The sequence below is a fragment of the Beta vulgaris genome, chromosome 5 (genome assembly GCF_026745355.1).
Source record: "Beta vulgaris subsp. vulgaris cultivar EL10 chromosome 5, EL10.2, whole genome shotgun sequence".
Classification (NCBI taxonomy): Eukaryota; Viridiplantae; Streptophyta; class Magnoliopsida; order Caryophyllales; family Amaranthaceae; genus Beta; species Beta vulgaris.
Genome location: NC_079206.1, coordinates 7,483,332 through 7,495,594, shown reverse-complemented (window position 1 = coordinate 7,495,594; position 12,263 = coordinate 7,483,332). Strand labels below are relative to the sequence as shown.

At 33.7% G+C, this 12,263-nt stretch overlaps 2 protein-coding genes across 2 annotated transcripts; one reads left to right on the top strand and one right to left on the bottom strand.

Annotated features, from left to right (window-relative positions):
- Nucleotides 1–5,084: 5,084 nt before the first annotated feature.
- Nucleotides 5,085–7,834, top strand: LOC104892497 (hypothetical protein). Its single transcript, XM_010678448.4, has 4 exons — nt 5,085–5,241; nt 6,276–6,477; nt 6,568–6,718; nt 7,490–7,834. Exons 2-3 carry the CDS (start codon nt 6,286–6,288, stop codon nt 6,697–6,699), a joined length of 324 nt encoding a protein of 107 aa, XP_010676750.1. The 5' UTR covers nt 5,085–5,241; nt 6,276–6,285; the 3' UTR covers nt 6,700–6,718; nt 7,490–7,834.
- A 1,536-nt stretch (nt 7,835–9,370) lies between these two features.
- On the bottom strand, nt 9,371–11,278 carry LOC104892496 (protein PNS1). The gene is made up of 2 exons (XM_010678447.4): nt 11,085–11,278; nt 9,371–10,824 (listed from the first exon to the last, which is right to left on the bottom strand). Exons 1-2 carry the CDS (start codon nt 11,172–11,174, stop codon nt 9,541–9,543), a joined length of 1,374 nt encoding a protein of 457 aa, XP_010676749.1. The 5' UTR covers nt 11,175–11,278; the 3' UTR covers nt 9,371–9,540.
- Nucleotides 11,279–12,263: the final 985 nt, after the last annotated feature.

The window sequence follows — 12,263 nt, the reverse complement described above, 5'->3', positions numbered from 1 at the left end:
AAACCAGTGAATGAAAAAGACAACAAACTAAACAACCTTTAAACTGAAAAACTAAAGACTAACCGACGGAAGGGGGTGGAAGCAGGCTCGCCGGCGGCTAAGAGAGCGGCGCGCGCTCAGCCAGCCACCAGCGAGCCGACTCGAGGCGTCGCGGAGAGGTAGGGTTTGAGTTGTTTAGGTTTCGGGGTATTCTAGAGAGGGAGAGAAAAGGTAGGACAGAAATCATTTAATGTAAATTAGAACAACATAATAATAATATTTAACAAATTGGTTATAAAAGAATGGAGCTAAGATGAACTGAACTGAACTAAGTTGAACTGAACTGAACTGAACTAAACTGAAAATAAGTTGGGGAGAACAGCCCTAAAAATAACTTGCAGAAAGTAATGTTGCGAGAAATAAAGAAAAGAATACATCAAGTTTTACGTGGAAAAACCCTTTGAAAATAAGGGGAAAACCACGGGAGGAATGGTATTATGCCAATTCACTATATTGCTCGAGTTTGTGAGAGAATACAAGTGCTTAGCTAGAGAGAGTAGTCACTAATGATCTACAATATCTGAGCTAATGGACTATTTATACTAAATTATGATAAAATGTTACTTCATAGCCGTTTTTCTCCTTGAATAATAATTGGCTAATATCCTATTTCAAAGGGATGCTTAGGAACGTTATTGTTGTTGTTGGTAGTTATCCTCAACGCCACTATCTTCTCATCAAGCGCATAATCTCCTAAGAAATAGAGACTTCAACTGCCTTGCCATGTCATCTATCCGATTGCTTCCTTGCTCGTCCAATTAAGCGTTGTCACTTAATCAAGCACACTAACACATCTTAAGCATGCATCTTGTTGCCATGTAAGAATAATTCGACGCCTAACCATTTGCTTATCGATTTTTAACCAATTAGCATTCATGGAAGGTGAGGAAGATAGATATCATAATCTATGTGTTATTGGAAGGTCTATTGTTAAGGAATATGCTGGGATTCCACTTGTTGTTAATTGTATAGGTAGTCTATTATATACACGGTTAAGGATGAACGAGAGTGTCAACATATTAATAACTAGGGCTGGTAATGGGTCGGGTTGGGTCAAGATCAGGTTGGGTTGGTGGGTTGGCAGGTTGAGAATCCCTCGATCCAACCTGACCTGTTAACTTAAACGGGTTGAAATTTACAACCCAACCCAACCTTATGATAAACGGGTCAACCTTCAGGTCGACCCGTTTAATTTTTTTTCGTGTTTTTTCTAGAAAAAAAAATTTAAAAACAACATAATTTATTTGCAAATAACAATAGGCACCAAATTAAAATTAAGTCATTATAACCATATGATAATATTGTTCAAAATCAATATAACTTTTGTTCAAAATCAACACAAAATGTTCAGCCTAATTTTTTTAGGCTGAGATCTGAATTGAGTTAGAGATTTTTTTAGCTTGTTTTTTCATAAATGGGTTAGGTGGGTCAAAATCAGGTTGAAATTTTCAACCTGACCCAACCCATTTAATTAAACGGGTTGGGTCAGGTCGACCCATTTAATTAAACGGGTTCAAAATTTTGACCCAACCCATTATTAATGGGTTGGGTTCGGGTCGGGTTGGCGGGTTGGGTAATATTTTGCCAGCTCTGTTAGTAACATTCAAAAAGCTCGTTGTTGGCAACAAAAGGGTATTAGTAAAATGTTATTGTTCATCTATAGATGGATATTTTTATAGGCTTTGTAACCGTATTGTAAATAAACCACTGTGTTTTTAATATTTACCATATTTGATAAATTTATTTTAACTAAGAATCAATTTTTTTTGCCGTCCTATATTAATCATATATTTTGATATTCAAAATAATTAGAATAATAATATTTACCATGGAATTTTTTTTAAAAAAAAAATCCTAAAAGATGTGATTACTTTTTGTTGTACAAGCAACCACGAAAAATAATATTACAGAGGACAATTTAAGTTTTTTCCTAAGTTTTAACCAACTTATTTCATTGACATATTTGTTTGTTTCTTGGACAAATCGTCTACAAATATTCAAGGAAAAATCAATAAGAGCTGATCGAGATGATAACTGGAAATACAAATTCGAATTTTCTTGAAATCTTTTTTCCCTTACCGTTTACCTAAACCTGATAATTAAAAAAATAGATTAAGGTTTACAAGTCGTTTAATTAAGTAAGTGAGTTAACCCAACACAATCGTTTATTAAACAGATTAGTTTAGAGTTAAACTCTTACACTTGAACATGACATGATAACCCATTTAATCCCTATGCTACCAGTATATAATTAGCCTGACTTGTAATAGTTTGAATATTTTCTTGAACTATAGAAGATTCATTGCTTAGTTGTCATACTTGCCGTATTTTAACAAGACATTAACCTAAGGAACAATTTCCCATTGTAAAAAAAAAAAAAAGGAATAATTTAATAATTATATGACATTCCTGTAAAAAAAAAAAATTATACAACATTAATTTGTATCTATGTGCACGCTTAATAAATAAATCGAGTTAGAGTTGAATCTCTAACCCTTTTAGAAAGAAGCACAATGCGAATTCAACACGACTTGACCTACTTACGGACTGTTATTTTAACAAAAGAGTTTAGGATTAAAGTCAAGGTGATGATGAGTCGGACTGAGTTCGGGCCGGAGCGTGCCTTAAAGGATTTTCCATTGATCGGGCTGGACCAAGATCCGGACCAACAATTTGTGCCCAAAGTCTGGTTAAAAAAGAACAATTTTTTTGGGTTAAAAATTAGATTAAGAACTCATTTTTGGTTTGTCCAAAGGCTGTATCAAAGCAAAAAAAAATCGACTTGTCCGAGGCTGACACCGGACCAAAAAATCTGCCCAAACTCGGCCCAAATTCGGGCAGAGCTGATTTGATCACTCTACCGATGAAGAGAAAAATGGAAAAAAGGAAAAAAAACATAAAAAAAGCTCATAACCCTAACCCTTGATATTTCAATCTTTTGAATTTGGGCTAAATTTTCTATGTCTCATCAGTCACTACCAATTCCAATCTATTCGTATTCATCTACTTTATTTATACCTAAAATTTTAATCTCGTATTTCGAGTATCAATTCAAATTACTTTTTGACGATAGAAATCGAAGGATTTTCTCGATGACTCCAGAAAATCGATGATTTGTTTAGAACTAATCTTACCATTGTAAGTTTTACGATTAAATTTTATGACTATCAGTTCAAAAATATTTCATTTTATTCACTTCAGTTGAATCCAGAGTTTGCACTTCAAAAACAATGACATTTATGATTGTCGTGAATTCAATGTGCTTTTTTTTTAAAATTTTTTTGTGGTTTTATATGTAAATAGCTATGTGGAGGATAATTTTTCACTTTAAGAGCTTTTGAAGGTATTTAATCTAATCGATTCGTGCTGATTTATATGTTGTGTTGCTAAAAAGTGTCGAAATTGGGTATGGATCCAATGAATTTTGTTAAGTTTAAATTGTAAAGCACGATTAGGAATGTCTAAGATATTAAATGTACACTTTGTCTTTGTTCTTTATACATGTAGACGTAGAAGTTGTAGGGGAGGATATAGAAGTTGTGGTTTATGTCATTTTTCCGAGAAAATGAAATGTGGGAGTGCATTATTTATGTTGCATTTGAATTGTCTAGTAGTAGACATTGATTGAGCTTGGTTGTTGGTGGGTAGGAGGAAGGCTAGAGAAGGGAAGCTTGAGATTAGGCCTTAGGGATAGCCGCTGGTCGAATTTCTCTTAAACAAGTCTAGTTAGTCTTGGTGCAAAATTCTGTTTAATTAAGCTCATACTTAAGCCAGTCAACCTTGAGCTTGAAATTTCGGCACAGGCGATATTTGATCAGCAAGGTCATGACTTCATGAGTCTAAGTGAATGATTTAATCAAATGCTTTTGTTGTATATAAAATGAATAGATACTAATAGAGACATTTAGAATGAGAGCAAAACCAAGGCTTATTATATAAATACTACCTTCGATTTTTATTAGTTTACCTGTATTCTTTTTTGAAACGTCTCTGATTAGTTTACCCATTTCTTTTGTTTCTATTTTTGGAATGAGACCACTAACTTTCCATTACACATGCATTCAAGTTTAACATAAAATAATACTTACAATATTATTTCTCTTAGGGCCTGTTCTCCCCAGCTTATTTTCAGTTCAGTTCAGTTCAGTTCAGCTCCAATAAGTTCAGTTCAGTTCAGTTCAGTTCAGCTCTATTCTTTTTATAACCATTTTGTTAAATATTATTATTCTTATTATGTTGGTATAATTTATTTTACTAATAATAATTATTATTATTATTTAAATTTATATCATTACTATTAAGTATTATTATTATTGTTGAATCTATATTTTTTTATTATAGATTTACTAATTATTATTACTATCATTATTAGGAAGAACATGGTTTAGGTCAAAGCACAAATAAACCCACTTTTTTTAGCCCATAAACCAATCAAATCGCGTCAAGACGGTTTATGATGTAATTTTTGCGGTCCAACCCATCATTATTTTTATTACTAAATATTTTTATATTATTAAATCTAATTAGTAAAATAGTAATATTAATTTACTTCTTAGATATTATTGTTATTATATATCATCGTCAAGTATTAATATATTAATACAAATAATATAAAATAATTATTATTAATTATCATTATTATCATTAATTATTATTATTATTAATTTATGATTATTAATGTTATTTATTTATAACTATCATTTAAAAATATTCAAAATACTACTACTATTATTATTCATTATCATTACTTATCATAATAATTATTACTTAATATTCATATTATTATTGTTTAAAATATTAATTATATATTTATTACATTCAATTTATTTCAATGTAATTTAATTCAATTCAGTTCAATTCAGTTCAGTTCAGTTCAGCTCTGATAAGTTCAGTTCAGTTCAGCTCCGATAAGTTCAGTTCAGTTCAGTTCACTTCAGTTGTTTTATGCCGAAGAGAACATACCCTTAAACTTTGTAAAAAAAAAAAAACGAGTAAACTAATAATTATCGAATGAAGTAGACCATATAAAAATAGGCAAATAGGAGTTAATATTGAACATGGTTTGTCATTCTAAGCCCAGCCCACAACCTAACCTAAATGCGTGTCCATCACTGACTCAGTTCTAGCACGCTGCACACCGTTCAACTTCTCGTCTCCGGTCCAGCAGCAGTGGTCGACGAAGCAGAAATCATTTTTATTTTTGTAAGTTGTTAAGTTTATATTTTTGTGTTTTAATTTCAGATTTTCCATGTTTACTAAGTTTATATATGTGAGATTCTGAAATTAGTTGAATATTTAGATGTAAATTGTTGAATTTGGACATTGTTGATTAATTAGTTAGGGTTTGCTTATTGAAATTCGATTTTCCAATTGTAATTTTTAGTTTGAAGTTTAATCTTATGCATTTTTTTAACAAAATTGGTTGTAACTTTTTCTACTATTTTTTTTTTGTGTTTGTTGTACGTCCGTAATTCCGTATCCCCAGATTCAAATTCCTGAGTCCGCCACTGCAAACGAGCCGTTAGTAGAATAAAATTTCTATGGAAAGTGATTCTAGCTGGACCTCACTTATTGTTGAGAGAATGATATTTTACTTGAGAATATTTTGTGATCCATGATCTAACTGAAAGCAGTTTTTGGTGGATGAACTTGAAGAATGAAGAAAATGGAGAAAGAAATAATAGATGAATAAATTAAGAAGTGTATCCTTCAAGGTCATTAACACACTTTGAGTTTTGTTTGATGTTTTTTGGTTGTTAGCTCTGTTGATCTTATCCTGAAGTTGGTCGCCTCTTCGATGCACACTGTTTTGTTTTTGATCTGTGAAAAAGTTTGCAATCTTTCCTCTTATCATTTAGAATTTAGACTCTTGACTTTGCTGTGAGCAATTCCATCCATCTTTACAAGTAATCAATTATTTTCATAGAACCAAGTACTCTATTGTGGTCCGAGAATTTTAGCTGATTTAAAATTATTGGAAAATGTTCGTTTCTCTCGTGTAGTTGTGTCAATGTTCAAAGCTTTGGCAGAGCATCACAGGCTACATGCTTGGGGATGGTAGTGTGTTTTCTTTGGAGTGTAGCATGCTTCACTACCTTGAGAGAATCTAAATTCAAGAATGTTTGTTCTTTGAAGAATTTGAAATAGTATATATATTTTTCTTGTTAATTGGTACCCATTTTTGTTTTCCAGAAGGATGTTATTCTCCTCTAACTCTTATTTCTTGTATATTACAGATTGAAAGAGATGAGTGCATTTAAAGCTTTCAAGGCACAGGTCCCAGTTGCATGGAGCGCCAACCTATATATTACACAGGTGAGGGGTATGCCGGGAACCAGAAAACTTCATAGACGGACCTTGGAGGCATTGCGTCTTGGCAAGAGTAACCGGACTGTGATGAGATGGAATACTCCAACTGTTAGGGGAATGATACAGCAGGTCTGACAATGATGTGGCTACTAATCATTTGGTTGCTGTTCATTGAGTTCTATTTTTGGGTGACATCTTATGGTTTTTATTCTTGTTCAGGTTAAAAGGTTGGTTGTTGTTGAGACTGAAGAGATGTACAAGGCCCGAAAGGAAAATGAAGAGAAGCACCGAGCCCTACGTCCTCCGCTGGTTGTTAGCCATCTACCTGCATCTGCTAGTGAAGCTTCTTAGGCTAATTTTACTTTAAGAGGTTAGTTGTTAGTTCTTGCTTTTAAGTGTACCTGTTCTCATTTCTCTCTATGTTAGTTATTACTTTACTGTGATTGGGGAGGTGTTTGGTTGGGAGACTTGGGACTCTTGGAATGGATTGGAATGTCCGAAATTAACTTCAGAGCAGGGTTGGCTTGTTAATTATAATTTAACCTAAGAAATGAAGGATACTTTGTTGCGAATAGCATTATTGAAAAATGAAAGAGGTGATTCAGTTTACTAGGTAAAAGCTTATGTATTCGCCTCCCTCTTCCCAGTTCCTCCCTTGCTTAGGTGAAGCTGATAATCAGGACATGCACGGTTGAATTGCTGTTTTGAAGTTTGTTTTTATTTCATCATTGAAAGAAATGTTAGCTGAATCATGTTTCTCGTAAGGATCAAGCTCTGTGAATCTGCTGAATCTCGTGTCATAGGAATTGTTTATATGTATATATATCTAGATGGTAGACTGATGAATTTTGTTGGCTTTTGGTTTACTGGTTTCTTCCATAGAGCTGAATTAGTGAATTTAGTATTCTTTTCCCAAAATATACCGTCAGTTTTAATAAGCCATATTCGCTAGTTTGATAGAGATTACTTGGTGACGATATTGGTGAATTATTGGCTTTTGGTTTCTTATATAGAGCCCAATTTTGTTATCTTTTCCTGAAAATATTGTCAATTAATATAGCATATTCGCTAGTTTGAGAGAGATTACTTGGTGAACTATTGGTGAAGCTGAGTTTCTGACGAAGTGTTAATGTCGATGCAGATCAGCAATATATAATTTAAGAATCAAGAATGGAGAGCACCTAGTAGGAAGCACTTATGAGTTCACATGGATTTGCTGATGCTTTCGTATTTGATCCTGCGGTTGCGTTGATGTGGTCGAGATAGAATAAGTTCTTTGGAGATAAAATACCGCTGCCTACAGACTAAATGGTATTTAGATCTAGTTGAGGGGAAGTCTGCAATGTTGATAAGATCTGAAGTTTTGGTTGATGAATTTTTCATTTGAATGCCAAACTTCTTTATTCCTCTTGCATTGTCCTCAAATCTTAATCCTCATGATTTCTTGCATCAAAAATTCAGAATCAGCACATTTGCAGTTCAGTTAGACCACTAATCCTTTGTGTTGATTGTAGTTACTAATGAGATCATCTATCAGATAGCTGATAATATTGATTTCAAGTTTTGGGGTTTAAAAAGTCTATGCAAATTTATTTTCTTCATGTCATGAGTCAAAAAGTTATCTCTAAAGCTTTAAAATTTCAAGATTGGGTGATATTTCAGAAAAAATAAGCTTATACAACTTTGGGCTTTAAAATTATTACAATAAGCAGTAAAGTATATAGTAACAACCTAACTATATAAAGATTTATAATATAAAAGTGATCCTAATCTTATTAATTTATTTTATTTCGTTCATTCTGAAATAGATGAAATTCTTCTCTCTTTTATGTGAGATTTTTTTTAGAGAAGTATCCCATTATTTCAAAACGGAGGAAGTATTAGTATTAAAAATATTTTAATTGATATTAGCATAATTTGATTTATCAAATTTTTAACAAGTCTTGCTAAGTATAAGGTAGTCAGTAAAGATTAATACAACATCTTAAATTATGGAGTTTGGTAACTTTGTTCCATGTATAGCTTTGATTCATTTGAATTCAATTTGATTCCTATATCTTTCCATTGGATCTAAAGTTCACTTGAAAAATTGCAATTCTTAGATAGACAACAATTTCGGGATATATGTATTTGTACAATGTTTTGGTTGATTATAAGAATTGTAATCCTTGTGATAGAAAATTAGGAAGAGTTCTACTAACAATTTCGTAATCTATTTAGTGACAACTTACAAATTGAGTTAGGCAATTTAGAGAAATTGGAATACTAAATGTCTACAAAACAAATAGAGGGCTAAGAATATGTTCTCTAAATAACATAATTCTTATCAATTATAGATGTAGAGTTGCTTGTTCTCATGGACGAGTGGTTTGTCCATTATCTCTTATAGACATAATCACTTAGTGAGGTAGTGTACTAAGCAAAGCTCGGCAGTCGGCCCTCTTAGAGAAGGACATAAGCTGAGTAGTACATATGGAGCATGTTTGATTGAAGTCATAGAATGGAAAGGGAATAAGGTCAAATAAACGAGTGCAATGATTACAAAACTGTTATCTTTATTGGGTGTTTGGTTCAAGTCAAGGAGCAGAAAGGGAAAGGAAACCATCATCACCAACAACTAGATTTTATTGGGAAGAGAAGCTAATAAACTAGAGGAATCTATTACCAACAAGTAATGGTAAAAGATTGAGGAGAGCTTGAACCGAAGAAGGAGAAAGAGTGTAGGGTATTTAACTCCATTTCTTAGAGTCCAATTTCCAAGCATGTTGAACCAAACATGTTCATAGTGATAGTATAATTCAAAGGAGAGTTGTTGCGCATCTACCAAATGAAAGCAACTTAAACTGTGAAAACAGATCAACTTAAACGTATTCTGGAATGAATTACTTCATGTTTTTCGTAATGATATTTCTAAGATAGACAAGTACAAATTCTTGCCAAACTCTGAGCAGCTTTTTTGCTGATAACAAACCTTAATTTTCTTTTACTACTGTAAATGTTAAAATACACAAGTGCAAACATGTACAAGAATGGTTATACACTTATACTAATTTCCCGTTTACAATTATGTACAAGAAAAAATTTCATTCTGTTATCCAGATTCTGATGAAAATACTATGTACAAATGGTGTACTAACCTACTCTACATATAACCAGTCTGCAATCTGCACTGAAGTTTACCTGTTAGAACTGTCATGCTGTTTCACTGGCACGGTTTTTATGAAGCTCCTGTAACCTAACTGGGATAGTTGCATCGAAACGAGCACTTTGAGGGTTCTCGGCGAAGGCCACATGGTAAGCCGAAACACATGATTGTAGCCAAGCCATAGCAACACGACTAAGACAATAACCAACCAAAAAACCATAAACCAAAATCTGAGTTGCATATTCTTTATGCACCACAATTGTCCAACACCCTCCTGCAAGTGCACTCAGAGCACCTCCTGCAACTCCACAGAAGAAACAGAATGAACTAGTTAAATCACAGTCAATAAGTTCTTCCATCTCTGCTCTTCTGAACATCTCCCATGTGTCAGCTGATGATTGGATGATCCCTTTACCGTACACTCCAACGTGGACAAACCCCCATTGATTGCCACATGTCACAAGTCTCGAGGCAATCCCTGAGTAACAATCAGCACAAGAAAACAGGAATTCGTCAGAGTCCCCCGCTATAAGGCTGACTGCCCTTGCAGAACCTCGCACGAAAGTGACCATCGGGACCAGGACTGACCCGAAGCATACAGTCCCCATTGTGGGACCCACGACCTCTTTAAGGGATGTGCACGCGTCTGTTGACAAATCTCCACACGCGAAGTTCATATACCTGACACGCGAGACTGCCACCTGCAGGAAATTCTTGATCACTTGCAGTGTCCAGATCATGCTCAGGAGGATGACCGCGATGAAAATCTTATCATAGTGTGTCCCAGTAGCTGTGGCACCACCAATTCCCGCCAGTAAAACAGAAGAGTACACTACTGTTATAACTACAGACAGTGTGTTTAGTATGATCATCTTCAGAGGAGGGACTGCAGTGCAGACAGACAGCACAGAAACAGCATGATCAAACCGAGGGTTCGCCCAACAAGCATACAACGACTGAATCACAGCTACTAGAATCGATAAAACTCCGAAAGCTAAGCCTGTTCCTGAGCCAATGGAGATCAAAAGAACACCCATGCCACAGGTTAGCAAAGGGCTGAACCAAAATGCTAACTTGATGGCTCCTGATGGATGGTATCGACTTAATGTTTGCCATACTAATCCAGTGATTCCAGACAATCCAACAGACATAAGTACCGGCGGATACCAATCCAACGGGCGAAAATGGCGACGAGCATGAGAAGAAAGGAAGCCTCTTATGATGAGGATGACTGCAAGAACTGAAACCATCAACAGTTGAAGATAAAAAACAATTCCCATAAACTTTCCAGTGAGTTTTGGCTTGTTCATTGGAATTCTTGGTTCTTCCACCTGCATTGATAATAATTCCTCTAAGAAATATTCAAAGTTGTTGAACTAATCAACAAGAAACAATAACAACAATGAAAAAACACCCAATATTAATATTCTTTTTTCTTGATTAAATCTAAAGATAAAGCAAAAATCAAGCAAAAAAGATAGATAAAAAGAACAAGAAATGTAGTAACGTGTTAAACATAAACAAGAAATGATGATTAAAAGTTGTAAATTTAAAGGCAGAAGATGAGAAGGAAAAAAAAAGTAAAAATTACTTCTTGGGTGGTGGGATTCTTGTGATCAAAGTGATGATGATCAACTTCATTGTTAGCTTGAGTAACTGAAGAACTCATGACTCTTGCCATGTGTGAGATTAATATTTTTTGATATTCTAAAGAAGATGAATTTATTTTCTTAGGAATTTTTCTTACTTTCTTGCGCCTTAATATCAGCAAAAGTTTAAGGATGACTTTGTTTTAGTTTTTGAAAATCAGTTGGTAAGATTTGACTAATTAGTTAGATTTAGTTTACCTTCTCCTAATTAGTGATATATTGTTATTGGATTTGGAAGAATGTGGTTGGAAGTTTTGTGTTTGCTCACGTGGATTATTATGGCTGGTCAACGCTTCTGCCGCGCAATTGCGCCATCTATGATTTGTTTTCCTTAAAAGGGCCCAAAAACCATGACATTGATAAAAAAGGATCATTTCTTATGCCTATTGAATTATTTGGGCCGTAATTTGTCACCTACCCTATTCCCAAAACCTATATATTATACACTCGGGTGTATCGGATATTTTTTTTATGCATTTTTTATTTTTTTGCATTTTTAGAAATGAGTGTATCTTATATAAACTTTCACAAAAATGACATGGACTATACAATAATAACATGAATTTCATGTCACGATGTCATTTATTTGATGTAATTCGAGTTTTTTTTCAAAAGAAATGATAGTTTGTGAGTTATTACATTATAAATTAAATTTGTGTTTACAAATAGGTAATGGGCAAATAAATATACCTAGGTGAATGGTTCACCCGAATTTATAATAAGAATTGCGCCCATTACCCCTAAAGCCCTAATAACAATTTTTGTGATGTTTTTATACTTCTATCAGCATGTTGGCAAAGACTACAGGAAAATTTTGTAAGAATGATTCAAATTATGAGTGGTGTTTTCATATTAATATGAAGTATGATTTACTCTAGTATCTAAGCTGTGGGGACTTGGGGAGTGTCTTCTTAAAATGATTCCAAGCAACCGATAACTTATTTGACTAGTATGTTATGTTTTTTTTTCAACATTTTTGCTTCTCCTCTATTGTCCCCTTTCTTTGCATTCTTATTTCAATCTTTATCCATCATCCTTTGACTTTTAAATAGGATTTCTCATGCCACTTGATTGTTTGGAGAAGGCAGCCCCACAATTAAGATTATTATAGTATAGTTTAT